The 18,291-nt window shown below is 30.1% G+C and overlaps 1 protein-coding gene across 1 annotated transcript; it reads right to left on the bottom strand.

Moving 5' to 3' along the window:
- Window positions 1-8,553: 8,553 nt before the first annotated feature.
- LOC124361504 lies at window positions 8,554-16,221 on the bottom strand. Its single transcript, XM_046815560.1, has 4 exons — window positions 16,002-16,221; window positions 12,597-12,754; window positions 10,203-10,381; window positions 8,554-8,806 (listed from the first exon to the last, which is right to left on the bottom strand). Exons 1-4 carry the CDS (start codon window positions 16,010-16,012, stop codon window positions 8,561-8,563), a joined length of 594 nt encoding a protein of 197 aa, XP_046671516.1. The 5' UTR covers window positions 16,013-16,221; the 3' UTR covers window positions 8,554-8,560.
- Window positions 16,222-18,291: the final 2,070 nt, after the last annotated feature.

Raw genomic sequence — 18,291 nt, 5'->3', positions numbered from 1 at the left:
TTCAGTAATAAGCGTAATATCTTTGTTTTCAATTAGTGCTTATCTTGGAATATAACTGCGCACAACCTACCACATAGTGTTTGACTTATTACTACCACGCTGCTAATACTTTCATAGCCTGAATCAATCTCCTAAGGATTGAACATTGAAAAATACTGATTATAACAAGCTGTTAATACAGACTAGTGCAAGCCGCGATGAGTCTCATACAAAATTCGCTTTTTCATAAAATTGTTTAACACCTGAGGTAATCCAGGATAATGGACAAATTCAATTACACGCCCTGGTTAGTGCTGAAGGGAAAGCTTGACAAACTGTGCATTTATTTAAGATACATTTATTAGGGTCCTACTTATAATAATTTTTTATCTATATGATATTTTTAGTGTTTTTAAAATTAAAATGTCTTTTAAACTTAAGTTCGAAGTTGTGTTTCTAGAAATTTGTGGTCAGAGATACAGGGACATTATTTATAAGACCATATCTTTTGGCACAAATGTTTTAATTATATTATAAATGCAAGTTACATAATTTTTTTATCGTAGTAGGTTTAAAAACATTATTGAAAAATTAAATAGAGATATAAAGTCCGTAATTAAAAATTTTTTTTGCAAAAAAGAATTTTAAAGTGTGTAATCAGAAATTTTGATAATTACCAAGTGGAATGGCACGCGTTTGTATATAGTTTTTGATTACGGAAGTTTGACTCAAGAAATATGGGGAGATGACCTTAAAGTAATGTAATACATTATTATGAATATTGTACCAATTTGTTAATTCAAATATATTACAGTACCGCTTACATCTAGGAATAATATACCAATAAAATGCATTCTTTTCTTACCTTCAAGCCATACATTGTACTCAACTCCTCCGTCTAAACTATTATCTTTGATTATTAACATAAAATCAGGCAAGTTTTGTTCCTTTATGGAATCCAATGACTGTGCAGCACGATTACCCTTTGAATAAGTCCACGTAAATTGAAGGTCATCATATAAATTATCCTTTTCTTTGGCCTTTAAAAATAGTATCGTATTTGGCAACACCTTTTCATCACAATTCGCTGCACATCTAAAATTATTCAATAAGTCAATGTAATTGATTTAAAAAGCCTATACTTTAAATGTAATTAAACATACAAATAAATAATTCTGTAAACGAAAGTTTCATTATTGGATTATGCCGTAAATCATGCGACTGACAGTCTCTGATTTCTATAAAATCAATATAGTGACGATGAGTTTAAAAAATCAGATAAGGAATGATAATAAAATCACTTAAGTGATATTATTGTTAAATTGGTATCGAAATACTGAAGTTAATAGTTTAAAAACAAAATAACTCTTGAAGAACGTCCTACAGGTTTATGACTGTAACGTCGATAGTTTGTAGTTTTTAAATGGAAGTTTTAAATTTTCTAATATTGTACGAAAAGATTTAAAAATAGAATAATACTAGTAATCAATAATTTAACAATTATTCATTTAGTAGCAAAGTGAATGTAATATACAAGTAAACAGTACACCAGTGTACAAGTCAGTAACACATTTCGCTTAGATTCCCTTAAAATCAATAGCCAATTCCATTCTCGAGATGACCTGTGAATACACAAACGATCCTAGTTAATATAGAGTGCAAGATATATGGGTATGTGTACATACACACTGTTGTGGTAATGTAAAATTCAATACGTGAACAATTTGTAAAATTGTATATAATTCGAGTTTCTAAAACCCATGAAAAAAATTTTCCGATCAGCTGTTTTATTGAACTTGTATTATATTTTTTATGTAAAAGGACAAAAGAAATTGATTTTATACGTAGACCTTTGGTTGCGTACATTTCTAAACAAGATTATGGCCGATTTAGCATTCCCAAAATGTATTACATTTTAATAAAGTTCTGGGTTTGGTTGTAATCATACATTCCATTAAATTTAGTTTCACGCTATTTCTCAAATAGAACTGGTTATTTTTAATCGGTGAGAATTTATTTGGATCGTTATATAAAATATTAATGTTGAATCTGATTTCAGAGAATGCACCAAGCAAAAGATGAAATAGAGTTAAATTAATATTCGCATTTAATTAACCCTTACTACCGGAGCTATGTACAATGTACATACAAATACATTCATATTTTGGTTTCATACCTGTGTCTTAAAAGTAATAGTAATCAAAAGATGATATTGTAAGTTTCGGATAGTTAAGTTGCATGTGCTAATTCATCATATGCTATAATATTGTACGACTGCCATATTTTTTAACAAGTGTGTTAGTTTGGTTTTATTCTTTCGCTTCCATAATGGAAACCCAAGGACATTTTTTGAATGTTTTCTGACGTCTAGCCAAATGTCATGGTTTTAATCTAAAAAAGTATCGATCTCCACGTTATATGTATGGTCACTAAGCTTTTTGCAACAATTATAAGTCAATTAGTAAGTTCATTCGAATATGATGACAGACAAACAGCATTACAAACAGACAGTAATTAAAATTGTCCTTCCCTTCGCTGACGCACAGCTAATAATAAATCAGTGAATAATCACTACTTTACTGAATTTACACTCGTTGAGTTAGTTACACGCTTCGTAATAATATACACACTTAAACATAAATATGTATTTTAAAATTTATTTTTTGCAATGGAGTACTAATCTGTCATAGTGTAATATTATACAACGTAAGTATATTTTTAATATTTTACTACTTACAGTGTACTTCTGCCACCTAGTCACGTGTCACTCAAACATAATGAAATATGTAAAATATTAAACCAAGTAAGGAAGTAAATTTACTTTAAAAAAATCAAAGGATTACAATAATTAATTTAACTTATTAAAAATTACTCAATTTTAAGAATAAATATGTAAATGCTTCTAAATTTTAAGTGTAGAAGTATCTTATTCAATTTCTATTACAAAACTCCAAAATAATAAGGATGTAAAAAAATCAAATTAGTCTCTAAATTGAAATACAGATGAGTTTATAATAATCTTTTCATAACTGTAATTTTTATCTAATAAGTGAACTTAAAATATATAAATTAATTATATACGCTATTACATTTTTACAGTAGAATTGACCTACATAATTTCAATGTCATACGGCACCATCTCGTTTTCCCCAAACACTTGTATCTCTACATTTGCAAACCTCGACTGTTTTGCCACAGTAGTATAATTTAAACCATCATAAAGATGAGTCCAAACCTTTAGAGTAAAATTGTATTTGGTGTCATAGCTCAACATATGTGGAGTTATAAAATACTTGTCGGATGCTGAAACATGTAAAATGATATGAATTACCGATTAAAAGCTAAAAGTCCAAAGATGGATTTTCATAATAAATTAAAAGATACATTTATATGTAGTTATATTATACTTGTATAATGCGTAATGTATAATAGAGGTTTTAGTCATGACGATGAGATTAGTGTCTAATATTAAACATGGATAATATCATATTAGGCAACAGTTTGTTGATACTGAAGTAACCTTGCTCTTCTAATCAAACATTTCGAATAATAATCTCTTTCTTTAACGCAACGAAAGGTATTAGATCTGATTTGGCTGTCTATCCACGTCACTACGTTTTGTATCAATCATGACCAGGAAAGATGACACTGTAACCTGCATCAACGTTGAAAAATGAAGATAACACTATTTATTTCAAAAAATGTGACAACAAAAGGTGACATTGTTTCAACTATGGCACAGGATGAACACTGTGTCCTGCATCAACTTTGACAAAGGAAGAAGACGCTTTATCTACATCAACTTTGACAAGGTAAGATGGCACTGTGTCTTACATCAACTTTGACAAGGTAAGATGATGGCACTGTGTCTTACATCAACTTTGACAAGGTAAGATGGCACTGTGTCTTACATCAACTTTTAAAAGGGAGATGCCACTGTGTCCTGCATCAACTTTAACAAGGGCAGATTACACTATTTCCTGCATGATATTTGACAAGGGATAATGCCAATGTGTTAACAGTGACACGTCATTGGGCTGGCACATTATATAATAATAAGAATAGATTTAAATGATTGTTATGTATTTAACGAGTAATAAACGTAATTCTCACAAGGCTAGCACTATACAGCAGTCTGTGTATGTAAAATATAAATATAATTATGCCGAGTGAGAAAAATAAAAAAAATCTATTTGTAGATCCTGCCCAAACAACACGAGGCGAATACTAAAGAAATGAATCTTTATTATTAGCACTTTTTTTAAATTAAAAGTTTACTAAAAGTGAAGGAAATAAAAGAATGAAAAAAATTAGCTGAACATTTTTTAAATAATTACAATTTTAATCTACTTTGATTTTTCACAATATTATATACTGGATACATATACTGGACCATGTACACTAAAGCTGAATTGTGGAAGTGTCGTAGTGAATGTACTTACCACGTCATAGCGTTTATCTTCGTAGGCCGAAGATTTGTAAAAAAATGAGCCTGGCCATTCTCAATGACTCAGTATTTAAAAACATTTTTTTCTTACTTTAAGTTGTTTCTTTAATACTTTTATTAATTATGATATTTACTATTTTAATATACCTTTGGCTTAGTAAATTTGCTACTAGGGCCAACTTTTAGTTATTATATTAACACTTTTTAAAGTATTTACTGAGATTGGTCACTGAAATTCTCAGGAACGTCACTATTATTATTTTTTCCTTAAAAATTAATTATAAGTTCGTGAAACTTAAGAATATCTGTCGAATGTATAAGGCAATCTTAAAACAATATTAATTTGATTTAATAGTGCATAGTATGACTTTGTTGCAAGTTTCGATCTTCGTATTGAGTTTTCAACGACATACAAACTATATCATTTACGTAACCAGTTTTGTAGGATTAAATATATCATAAATAAATATTGTGTTGAAGAAACCATAACCATGCGAAACCAGTACTAATATAATTTTAAATGTTGTAACTTATTATTTTACTCGTTTTAATATGTTTTACTGTGTGATGGTTGTCAGAAGATGTAACAAATTTCTCCTAAAGACAGTTAAAACAAACTTCAACCCTTAAATATAGGTTAAAAATATAAAAAAAAACTGTAATCTTAAATTCAAAAGTTGGTTTATCACAATATAATAATTGCTTTAGTTAAACATTTCAGCTTTAAATTACACTTAAATCGAGAAAGAAATAAATATAACGAATGTGTTTAAACTATATCACCACATGAATTATGTCTTTGAGTTGAACGGATGCAACATCCTCAGCCTGTGGAAAAACAAACTTTCCTCTTTCCCTCCTTTAGTGTTCCTCAAAAACTTAACTTCAAAATCCCCATCCTCGTGCCGTATTTTTTCTCCATTTGGCGAGAACTTAACAAGGATCAAATCTTTAATGGAGAGATCATTTATGATTTTGTATAAAACTGGTTTACGAGACTTAAACGATGAATCTACCAATGAAGTTTCGTGTTAATCATCATCCGAATATATTTCCAGATAATGTAGTCTATCTGGAATAACATTTACCTACTCCTGAAGTATCCTGAATGATAAATGAATGTGTAATTAAGACCAAAGTTATATGACTATATTTTAAACATTGACTTAGAAACCTAATACAGATAAATAAGATTAGTGAAAACAGTACGATGGGATTAGGCTATGAGTAACCCAGTTATTGTATACACTAACAGATGCTCTAAAATAAAATAAAATATACTAGGCTTGTCCTTTATTAATTTTTCTTTTTTATATATTTTCATAATTCCATAATAAGTATAATAAGAAAATATATTAAACAAGAAACAAAACAATTTTTTCAGTGATAAAGACGATCTTGGTTATTTCAATAAAAACAACAAATTAAAAAATAATTAAATTATTTTACAAATATTTAAAAGCGTAGTTTGTAATAAAAGGATACTGTTAGAAGGCATGTCTAAATCATTTTTCGATAAGTTATGGTAACTTGTCGGTAATTTGTTTCTGCTCTCAATGCAGGAAGAACTAGTATATATTTAATATGTCTTTCCTTTAAAGAACTGCATAAACAGCGGTTATCTTGATAGATCCTCCAATTACGTTGGCAATAATTTTGCCATGACCAGCTTCAATAAGTAGGACGCTGCTTCTAACCAGAAATTATCCATGTAACAACGAAATAAATACATGTTACTTAGTTTCAGTATTGCTTTGTAGGACCGCCACTCACAATGTAAATATGAGTAACATTTTTGTAATCTTCTTTAATTTTCATAAATATAGGTAAAAGGTGAACCCACATCGTTGCTGCGTCGCTTCGGTTAGAAAAAGATACTATACAAAATGTTTTTACTTGTATTACTGTAGTATCACTATTTTTCATTTTGATAAAGTAGGCTCCGGTATGAAGTACAAGCGGTTCGTTGAATCTCCGAAATGGCAACTTTGTATCTCATTACATTACTTTAGCTGGTATTTGTTAGAAGAATTTATTACCTCATCATTATTTAAACTCGTCCTTAAATACTTCGAAAACTTGTTCTGGTTGTAGACTTTAAATTTATGTTTCATGAAGTCAAGGACTCATAAAAACAATAATTTATTTTTAACTGTTCCACTGCGCTGAATATTTTCAACTTTCTCGTAAATTTCACGAGTATTTGTTTATCTCCTTTCACCCTCTATTATCAAATAGTTTTAATTTCGTAATAATGTACATCAGAATAATTAACCCAATTTGTTTCTTTTTCTATTTACCTGACAATTGTGTTAGTTACTTTAGTTTTTTTATTGCTTTTGCCCTGTACTGTTCCCTAATTTTCCTATGTTACCTTTCTCTTGCAAATTTTCTTTTATTTATATTGTATAATGCAAGTTCACGAAGCTCAAAACGTGAATTTGGAGGTGAATGTTCGTCTTCAAAATAATCTTATTCTTGCTGTTGACGTTTCTTTTGAGCATGTTTATGATACCGCTTTCTCTAATCTGCTCTTTGCTTTCTTTTGCCTCTTTAGTTTTAATCATTAATGTTTTTAATTTGTTAAGCCTTTAGTGTTCTACTATGTTCTCTTCCCCTTATCAGTAGATATTTTTCTGGATTTTGACGGGGATATTTTTCTTTCTCCTTCTGTAATTTTTCTTTCTACAGAAGCCTTTCTTTGGCTGTCACTAGAAGCTAGTTTGTTTGCCTATTTACCGTGCTGTTTTGGATTACTTGGATTCTTATCCATGTGAGTATTTCTGTGAAACCAATAAAAGTTTAACAAAATATTATACGATGGAAAAATTGTAGTATGTAACCCTCCAAGGCTTTCCCCTATTAAACCTAATACGCCTCATATGAAACGTGTTCTTATTTATTACAAGTTGTGCGCTAAAAATATCTAGTTATATTTCCAATAAAATTCACAGGCACAACATTACAAAAAATATATTAACTTTTAAAAGTTTCATTCTTTTCAATACAGCTATTTTTTAAATCAGATTCAGAAAACATTCAGCTTATTGCACATTAATAGATTATTATTACGAAATATAAACAGTGACAATAATAACATAAAATCCATATACGATATATTGATTTAAAATATATACACCGGAGCCTAATCTCAAAGGCCATGTTGATTTATCTATAATACACATCTAAATACAATCAATGATAAAATTTTGAAGTTTTTAGAACAATAAATAACTGTAAAAAGTCCTGACCGTCGTTAGTAGCAAAAGGTACAAAGTAGAAAAGTTACGTTTTATGTTAAACTAACTGGAAAATTCGCTAATAATACATCAACCACGTGTCTCGCTTAGGATTCCAACAACCTCCCTGCTTACAGCAGACAGTTGCCACTAGCGCTTTCTACTGGTGAATTATTTAAATAATTCATCACTGTAACGGTCGTGAAGTAAAATCCAGGAACATGAAAAAAACTTTGTTTTTGATAAACTTTTATAAGTTCATAAATGTTTAAAGCTTAAAACTTAGATCGGTGTTATTACACGTTTACTTTATATTATAAACATACTGAAAATAATCATCTAACGAAAACTGTATTAACTCTATTGAAATTTAACTTATTGCCAAGGGATGAGTAAACGGTAGTGAGTGTTAGACTTTTTCTGGGATTTTTAAAGAAAAAGTAAATTTTCTATAACGTTCTACATCACTAATTGATTGTAAGCAAGTATTTGAAATTAAAAGAATTAAACATAATTGTTTTATAATTATAGTTACACTATTAATCAAGCAGGAAAGTAAAAGCTTGTGAGACCTTTATGAGAATGGCCCAGCCATAGGCAATCGATGAATTTAAGTAAGCTCTAAATGTTTTCGCTATTTCAATGTCAAGAAAATCATAGTAACTAATAATCCTTAGAGGAAGTGAATCTCACATTCAATCATAACAAGTAAGCTGCCAACTCCCTTATCTTAAATATAAACACGTAAAGATAAGTCCAAAATTGGAATAGTATTTCGAACTATCAGTCGCTATATTCCTTATAAACTTTAATATATCTTAATGTTAAAATATATTGTATACTATTTTCGTGCTTGGATATGACCGTATAATTAACTTTTTTAAACAATGTACTTTCAATACAGGCTGTAAAAATTCTTACGTGTGAGTTTTTTGGGCTTACAGACTTCACTCACTCCTTCTGGGTCATTGGAACTGACACATGTCCACGTAACGAATATGTGGGATTGATTATTTGCTGGCTGATTTGGATCATGTGACCTACTTGCACTCAAATATAAACCATGTTTCCGGTAAATTTTTCTTTCGTTGCTTCCATCTATAACAGCAACTAAGGGCAAATCTGCTATTTTTATGTAGCACTGAAATATAAAACAGACATTTACATTATAATCATAATAAATACAAATTAAAATATAAATAAAACTGTATGCGATTTGTTTATTAATACTGGGTTTTTAAAGTGGTGTTTATAAATTAAATTTATGAATATTAAATAATATTTAAGTTATTTCTGCGAAACTGGTGTGATACTACGGACAAAAATTACGGAATTATATTTGCCACTGTTGGTTTAGAAATCAAACATGTACTTCCTAAGCCTAGTCTTGGCATGCACCGCCATTACACTCCTGTCAGTCTGACATCAGCATTATTCTTCAACGTAATATCTTAGTGATGAGAAGAATTTCCTGCTTTTCGGTTGTTCGATGATTTCCTTGACGTTGGAATTATAGAGAGTGCTTCTGTGTTATAGCATTCAAGAAGCCCTGAAATTTCTATCGTTTTGTTCTTTGTTTGTATGTCGTGTTAAAAACGTTTTATCATTGAAAATTCTTTAATAAATCGGGAATCCCCCCCTTATGAGACGTTTGAAATAATGGCACTGAAAGCAACTGTTACTCCTGTTAGTACTGAGCGAAATTTGACGATCGATTTTCTTCCTCCAAAAAAACCTCATTCGATAAACCTGCTAAAAAAATGCAAAATACTGTTTAAACTTTCTTAATTGCTATGAGTAAGTAAGACATCTCTATTATATTATAGATTCCCTTCTTTCTTTCTCAAATAAAATACATTTTTAGACAATCATATGAATTGTATCAAATCTGTATAAATAATAACAGTAAAGAATATCTAGAAAATGGTTTCAAGGGCTTGGACGTAATAAGGAAATCAATATTTTGTTTTGCTGAGAATAAGATAGTCCAAAGGAAATTATATTAATATTGATTTATAAAAAAGGGTCTTCATTAGGCTTCTGTTCATGCCCGAACCATTGTTGTTTATTTTTATCTTCCAAACCACAATATTTTGTTTTGCTGAGAATAAGATAGTCCAAAGGAAATTATATTAATATTGATTTATAAGAAAGGGTCTTCATTAAGCTTCTGCTCAAGCCCTAACCATTGTTGTTTATTTTTATCTTCCAAACCACAATATTTTTATCATACAATATTTGATATTGGTCGTAATATTTAATTCTAAAAAGTAAATAAATAGCTTTAATATGTAGGCCTTTTGATTTAGGCAAGTTGGTTTGAAACAAATCCGATATGTGCCATGTGACCAAACGTAACAAAATAAATGTAACGTTTGGTGCAACGTAACTGTAAGTCGAAACCGCTCCACTGCTGTCGTGAACCTGTTACAATTCTACGTGTAAAACGCCTTGACACACTTCAATGTAATAAATAGTATAGTACTATTAAATTAATATTACTAACAAAGAAATGGGTAAAATATTTATTTACTTACATATGAAAAATTTATTGAAGATTTTCCAACTTGAGCATTTTTTACTTCAAGCATAATCTTATATTCGTTAAATGCCAATTGAAACGGTTTGTACTGTAAAGATGTAATGGCCGTGTATTCATTCGTTGGTAGAGTATTGTCTGCGTGTGGCTTTTTGGGGTTACAGTCACTTTCTCCGGCTGCAATATAATAAAGGTACATTTAAAACTTTGTATTTTAAAAGCCGCATTGAACAATAATTATAATTTTCAACTTACAATAGTATCTGATGAAGAAAATAATTTTCATATTGATGAGTAGACTAATTCATATAAACTATATTATATATATATATATATTTTTTTACAAAATTAGTTACCTTCAAGTTACAGTGTATGGCTTTTATAAAAATAAACAAGACTAACACAATAATTTATCTAACCCTAAGAACTATCTCAGAAATAATAATATCAATAAAAATTATGTTCTTCATTATTTTCTGAGATAGTTCTTTTATCATTAAAGATATGAGATAAAGTATGAGTAAAGAACATACTTTTCATTGATATTTAAAAAGTTACCAAAATCATAGTTATAATTTCAACTGAAATTTGTAGTAAAATTTCTAAGACGTCAATACTGTTTTAATAGTTTATCACGAAAATAAATCTGTAAATTCTATTCACCTGGTTTTTATTACACCAGAACAGCATATTACACCAGCCATTAAAAGTGGATTATAGCAGTGGATTATACTTTGAAGTGGTAAAACTTGATAAAAAATACATTGGGAAAATCACAGTAATTGGCTTGTAAAGATCTCCAAATGGGTGCAGCACAACATTATTTGAGAACTTTGAAACACTTTTTTCATTCAAAATTATTGAGGTTCATCATCATTGGTGACTTCAAAATCGACGTTCTGGAATACGCTAACCCCCTAGCCCAGCGGCTTCGCGATATCTATCTTCTTTTGGTTTAACATGGTCCGTGAACTCACCAACACGAGCGTCTGCCACCGGGACTCGAACCCGGATCTCTCACTTGCCGGGTGAATGTGCTACCATTACAAAAAGTACTTTTTTTATTCTAAAATTATTGAAATTAAATTAGGCTATTGCCACTTATACAAATTTAATGAAAAAATAAAAATCATTTTACAGGTATTTGGTCTTCCGATCATATGTTAGTTTGGTTATTTAAACACTATTATGTGAAAAAGAAACGGCCAAATACAAATTAATTGAATCCTAAAAAGTAAGGGCTCTGTGGTGTAATGGTAGCACATTCACCCGGCAAGTTAGAGATCCGGGTTCGAATCCCGGCGGAGCAAGTACTTGTTGTGATTCAATGCTTATTGAAATAAAATTAGGCTATTGCCACTTATACAAATTTAATGAAAAAATAAAAGTCATTTGACAGGTATTTGGTCTTCTGATCATGTGTTAGTTTGGTTATTTAAACACATATGTGAAAGAAACAACCAAATACAAATAAATTGAATTTTATATATATACAATTATATGAAAGACTTAATACATAAATCAAATCTCGGTAGATGTGTTATATTAATACCCTGTTGTAGGTTTTATTATTTATTTTTTTTGTTTGAACATTTAAAGTTTATATCCATAAGTGAACATTTTTATCAATAATGATATTTTAAGTTCTACTGGTTATACCAGGGGCTGTTGATGCCATGTTATTTATGTGAATTACGTAATAACACTTAGGCTAATAACATTATATGCTTATAAATTTTAATAAACCAATGGTTTTATTTTCCTTACTTAATAATTACGTATTTATTTGAAGGTTATTTTTGACGATGGAAGGACTGTGAAGGAAACAAGATTTTTCCGGACATTTGCCATCTTTCTTGTTTCACTGAACGATGGCAAATGTCCGGAAAAATCCTGTTTCCTTTATGTCATTTATTTGCAATAAATATAATTTTTGTCATAGATTAAATTTTACTTTAGTTAGAATCTGCGTATTAGACTGTTTAACAGTTTTAATCAGCCTACGTTCAACTACCCATTTATACGCGACCTTTAGATAAAATTTTCGAGTGACAAATATATGAATTTATATACTTAAAAATAATTTATTATTCTGTATAATAGTTCTTATAATTCTTACAAAAATCACCTTACTATTTTATTTATTAATCCGCTTTTCGTTTTTTATGTTATGATACCAAATTACAAATGAAAACATTTTAATCTGATTGAATGAAAGTATTCAACGTTAACAGTACCATAACATTGCATACAAATATGTGGCTTGAACTAATTTGAATTGAATTTCAAAAATCCTAAATTTCAAAAATACGAATGTTGTTGGATCTATAACATAAACACCAAGAAGTGGTATTTCATAAACATTTAACATAAACATATGATATTTACCTACTTTGCCATATCTTCCACGTACTCGTAGCACTCTGAGCACAATCCGGTTTGTAAACTGAAGTAGAGACATAACTTCCGTCCGAAATGTATCGTACACTGCTCTGGATCTCTATATTGGATGATCGATAGTATTTTATAGGATTATCTATGGAGGAACCACTGTAACACGTATACTTTAATAAAGTAGCAGTTAACATTTACTTATAAGTAATCACATCATATTAGTATTTTGAGTGTACCACTTAAGCACACCATATGGAACTGAATACAATTATTTTTTATATCTAAAATGACCAAGTATTTTGGATGGAAACCATTTTTCAGAAACCACTAAATACATAGCTTGTGTGATGTGCCATTTTAATGGTCTCATACACTTGAAGTATTTGTTTAACACAATGTAACTATCGTAAACCATATTTACTGCACAGCGTGTGCCTAACCGTGTTGAAAGAGGAATTTTAGCATACAGTGATATGTTATTTTTACTTTGATGTGGCAGGATAACAAATGTTTACCTAGCTTGTTACTGAGTGGACCTTTCAGTAGTCAAGTAATTGGGCATGGCAAATTTTAATACTCAGCCTGAAAGAATACAAAAAATTTTAAAAGCCTAAATCTCAAAATGTGTTAAAACAATATATAATAAATTGCACATCTAGTTAAAGATGGGATAAGAGATTAGACATGCATTTTTATTTTGTTAGTCTGAAGAGAATTCTTTTTGTTCTTAAGCATTAGTTTATCTATAATGTTTAATATTATGATTCATGCTATTTAATATTTTTCAAGCCATTTAGTATTAAATGTATTACAGATATATTTGTTTTATCTATCCATCTGTATATCAAACTCTAATGGTATTAATATGTTTTATTTGTTCCCAATATTTATACAATAATAAGTACATACAGGTACTTATCAGCGGGGTAATATTAAAGTGTCATAATAATACAATAGTATACAGTTACAGGTGAAAATATATTATCATTATATACAAAAATATAAAATAAATATTGATAGTATTATTGGTGGCGCAGTGGTGGGCTTCTTTAGATGTAAAATCTTTATACTTTATTACAAAATGTACAGATTAAAATATTCAATACAAAAGATATAATATAAAACTTATTAGATATAGCTATTTTCGGCTAAAAGACTAAATAATGAGAGACACGAATGCTCTTTCATAGAATTAAAATTAGACGACAGTACGATTCTCGACGTTTTAAAGGGAAAAAATATGCTTAATGATACGTAAAAAGAACCATAGGCATGGACAGGAGACCTCATTGTCCGTTTCTACATCTACAACTGCTATTGTAAACAGTTGAACCATACATTATGTAATAAAATTTAAAACCTAAATTTCATTGATTATAATATCCCCGTTCCCATCCCCGGTTTCCCGGTATCCCGGGTTTCCCCGTTATCAATATATTAGGACCAAATTTGTAAACCTTGAGGATAACTGATGTCATAATTCACTTCTGTACAACTGACAAGCATAATGTAGTAGTTAGCTGCAGTATTCGTTTGGTTGCAGTTTTGCTTTACTGGGGTTATGGCTACTAATAAAATGTAACCAAGTAAAATTTTTGAACAGCCGCCATTTTGTACTGGATCAACTTTTTGAGTGCGGTTTGCGGCATTAAACTCTGCTAGATAAGCCCTTTAAAATGATGTCCATATTGACCTATGCTCCTATTTAAGATTTCCTTCTGACTCCTTGCGGGACGTCCCCATGATATTACAGAAAACTGATAGTTCCTTCAAAAAGTAGATTTTTAGGTGTAGTATTGATGTACCAAATCTTTTTTCTTTATCTGTTATCGTTCAGAAAATATTATACCCGTGCAGGACTTTATGTACACCCTGTATATTACGTGCGTACGTGCGTTGAATTATACTCTCTTATTTTTCAGTGTCGTGTTTTTAAATTCGCGTATTACCAGTGTATTGCGCCTTGTTAAGTGTGTTTCTGTGTTGAATTGTACTGCAGTATTTTTTCTGTTACCTATATTCTCAGTCCAATATTATCTGCCTATTGTTCCCGGTTATGTTTAGATCTTTGTTGCATTGTACTGCCCTATTCCTCAATGTCGTTTATTCACATACCCATATTACCTGAATATTGTGCACGGCTATGTTTGGATTTATATTTCATTTTACTGCCCTATTCCTCATTGTCGTGTATTTACATGTCCATACTATCTGAGTATTTTTTCCTGTTAAGTGAGAATCTGTGTTGCATTATACTGCCTTATTTCTTAGTAGAAGTTTTTACACCCTTTCGTGACTACTTCATATAAAAAATCAAAAGAAGCAAATTCTTCTTAAGAAAAAGCTAATGTACTGTGTAAATATTTACATTAAATATGAAAAAATAAATTGAAGTTTCAAGCAAGGAAAACAAACATTATAAATAAATTCATCGGCAGCTGATGTATGACACTTGAGATTTGAGACCTCTTGGTTTTCTTGTTTTAAGAACTAGTGGATGTACAATTCCACTTTTATCAAAATTAATCTATTACGTTTTTAAATTTCATTTTCACTTATCTTATTAATACTTTGGATGGTGTAAACTTTAAAATTTAATTAGAATATGCCATTGTATGGTGACTAAATAATGGTTTTCTATATAGCTATGGACAATGTCAAATCGGTGGCCAATTAATCTTATGAGTAAGGCTTCGATTTTTCTCGAACAGATGGTTTTTCAAACAAACTACAATAAAATTCATAAATTTCGTTTTTATTGTCATACTTGTTATTTCCCTTGATTTGATTACTTTCATTACTTTTGAAATTTGCACTTTGGATTTCTCCACCAGCACTCTCAATTGGACAAGAGCTTTTGTTTATTCAATCTTTTTTGAAGTTCAATTCAATTCTATTGCCATTAATACAAATTTGATAAACGTAAATAAAAAGTCTTGTATGAGGTATTTGGTCTTCCAATCGTATGTTAGTTTAGATATCCAATCACATATGTGACATAAACGAACAATTACAAAATAATTGAATTGTAAAAAGAAAGTGCTATAGTGTAGTATAAGTACACTCGAAAAGTAAGAGTCCCAGCGGATCATGTACTATTTGAGATTCCATGTTTATTGAAATTAAATTAAGCTGTTACCGTTTATACAAATTCAATGAATGTATATATAGGCTACTTATTATACATAGATTAAAATATACTAATTCTCAATAGTATATATTATAATAATTGTATTTAAAAACAGGACCACAGCTTGTGAACAATCATAATAAAATATTGAAATATATTGATTAAAATAGAATAAATTGTATGTAAATGATCTTGAATTTTTAAACTTGCGAGTTAGATAACTATAATTTTCACATAAAACAATAAATACTAGTAATAAAAATATATACTTACCAATGTATCATTTTTATTACAGGTACGCATTTTAATTGGGAAGATTTGTAGGATACAAAAAGTGTGAATTCCTTTCTGATGGTACACTCCTGTTTACCTGCTGCAGCCACGAAATTAGCCACATATCCAAGGACATCATTGTTGAGTATCAAAACACCGTTATCGACTCCAGGAACGTACGGCTTGAAAGGAAATCTTATTTCTGCACTATATACATGGTGATGATCTGTGGGTTAAACATTTTCAACCAAAAGTAATTGTAACTAAAACATTTTGTATGGTGTTGAGTTCTTACATATAAATTTATGTATTGTAATTTGCCCGGGATTATACAAAACCTCGAAGTAAACAATTGTATTTTATTTCAACGTATCCTAAATAATTTTAAAATATTATAAATATAAATCTATTAAATGTATACGAAAATGTATAGAGAAGGACCTCAAATAATAGAAGGTTGATTTGCTGGATACTAAATTTAGGGCGATTACAAAAGGCCGCACTCAACTCAGAGGCGCGCGCGAAAAACCTTATAGAGGCGCGCGCGCGCGCGCGCGCGCGTGTGTGTGTGTGTCTGTCTGTGTGTTTTATGTTTAGCGTTGAAAAAGAGTAAAGAAGTTGCATAGCGAGTTGAGTCCGTCACAACTGAATTATAAATATTGGTAGGTGTTGTGTAACGTAACGGTCTACACAACAGTTACCACGGAACGTGTTCCATGAAACTGCCTGTTATTTTGAAAACAGTATCATAACGAACATTGAATTCAGTCCTTTCATTGCCGTCAACGGTAGGCTACAGCTGAAAAAAGTCGAAAGCAAAATTCATCAGCTGTTATTTGAGCTGTTGGTATTGTGTGAGAATCATCTATCTACACCTGTTTATAAGTTTTATAAAACCTTAGAGTAAATTATAATTAATAGACAACATAAATTGTGTAGTTTAGTTTCGTCTATAGTTATTTAAAGTTAAAAAAACCTGTTAAACAAAAAAGTCAAAAGCTATTTTTTTGTTTAATTTAATTATTCTAATATTACTGTGTTAATGTGAACACTTGATAATAGCTGTTGATTGTATTATTAATTTCCAATTATCTTAATTACTAATCAGTCATATCGTAACAATACAGTTTTGTTATATATTGTAATATTTCAATGATTAGTGTGTATTTAAAATTTAAATTAGTTTAAAAACATACCTTTCTGAAAAATGTAATTTAGCCCCAATCGAACAGAAATTTTTGAATAACGTTTGTTTAATTTTTTTTATATTTATACGTAATTACACTAAATTTTAAAATTAATAATCTCAAAGTAAATAATAGATGTGAGACTAACTAGATTCAGTGTTAGAGTATATTTTAATAGTATCAAAGTCTAATAGGTAAATAATGGTTTTTATTTTACTAAGTTATTGTATTTTAATAACATTTTATAAACAATAGCCACTGAAAAACCTTGTCAAAGCACGAATCAGCGGAAACTGAAGATATATACAGATTTTTAGCTTTAGTAAAGAATTAACGTTTAATTTACTGAAAAGTTAAATGTTATAGTTTGTTTTTCTAAAGGAGACCCCTGACGAAGTCGGGTCACGGGGACCTCAATTACACTCTAAACATTTAACTTCAAACGTCTATCACGTTAAAATATACTTACATTTGGAATGTTTTTTAACTATTTGGGTAGTATTCACCCATGTATGAGCTCGATCTTGTGCCATGAAATAATGTGATTTAAAACGTTTTGCCAAAAAGTGAGAGTCAACTAGGGAGTCCACTACACCGTTTTGGAATAGAGCCATAGTTGAAAGATACTCATCGAGTTCAGGTAGTATGTTCCGTCTTAGAAACTTTTTTTCCTGATCGAATTAATTATGTTTGATTAAATCTTTTAAATTCGTGGAACAGAATAATTAAAGCGGGAAAACTGTGGCCGCAGATTGGTTATCCAGAGTTTTTGTGAATGTGGAAACAACCAACCTTTATGGGGACACAGGGGTGATTGCTAGCTGCTTCTTAGACAGGGTTTTGGAGTCGGATGATCAAAAGGATGTGACTATGACGTTATTTGCCACACCCGAAGCGTTTAAAGATATTGCATAGCATCATGGAGAGGGTTATTTTTGACGATGGAAGGATTGTGAAGGAAACAGGATTTTTCCGGACATTTGCCATCGTTCTGTGAAACAATAAATCAGTAACACTACGTTTCGAGATCTGCAATCCTGCAATGTTCTGGATCTGCAATGTTTCACTGAACGATGGCAAATGTACGGAAAAATCCTGTTTCC

The sequence above is a fragment of the Homalodisca vitripennis genome, chromosome 4, assembly GCF_021130785.1.
Source record: "Homalodisca vitripennis isolate AUS2020 chromosome 4, UT_GWSS_2.1, whole genome shotgun sequence".
Classification (NCBI taxonomy): Eukaryota; Metazoa; Arthropoda; class Insecta; order Hemiptera; family Cicadellidae; genus Homalodisca; species Homalodisca vitripennis.
The sequence above is the reverse complement of the archived record's forward strand: the minus strand, read 5'-3'. Positions and strand labels throughout refer to the sequence as shown.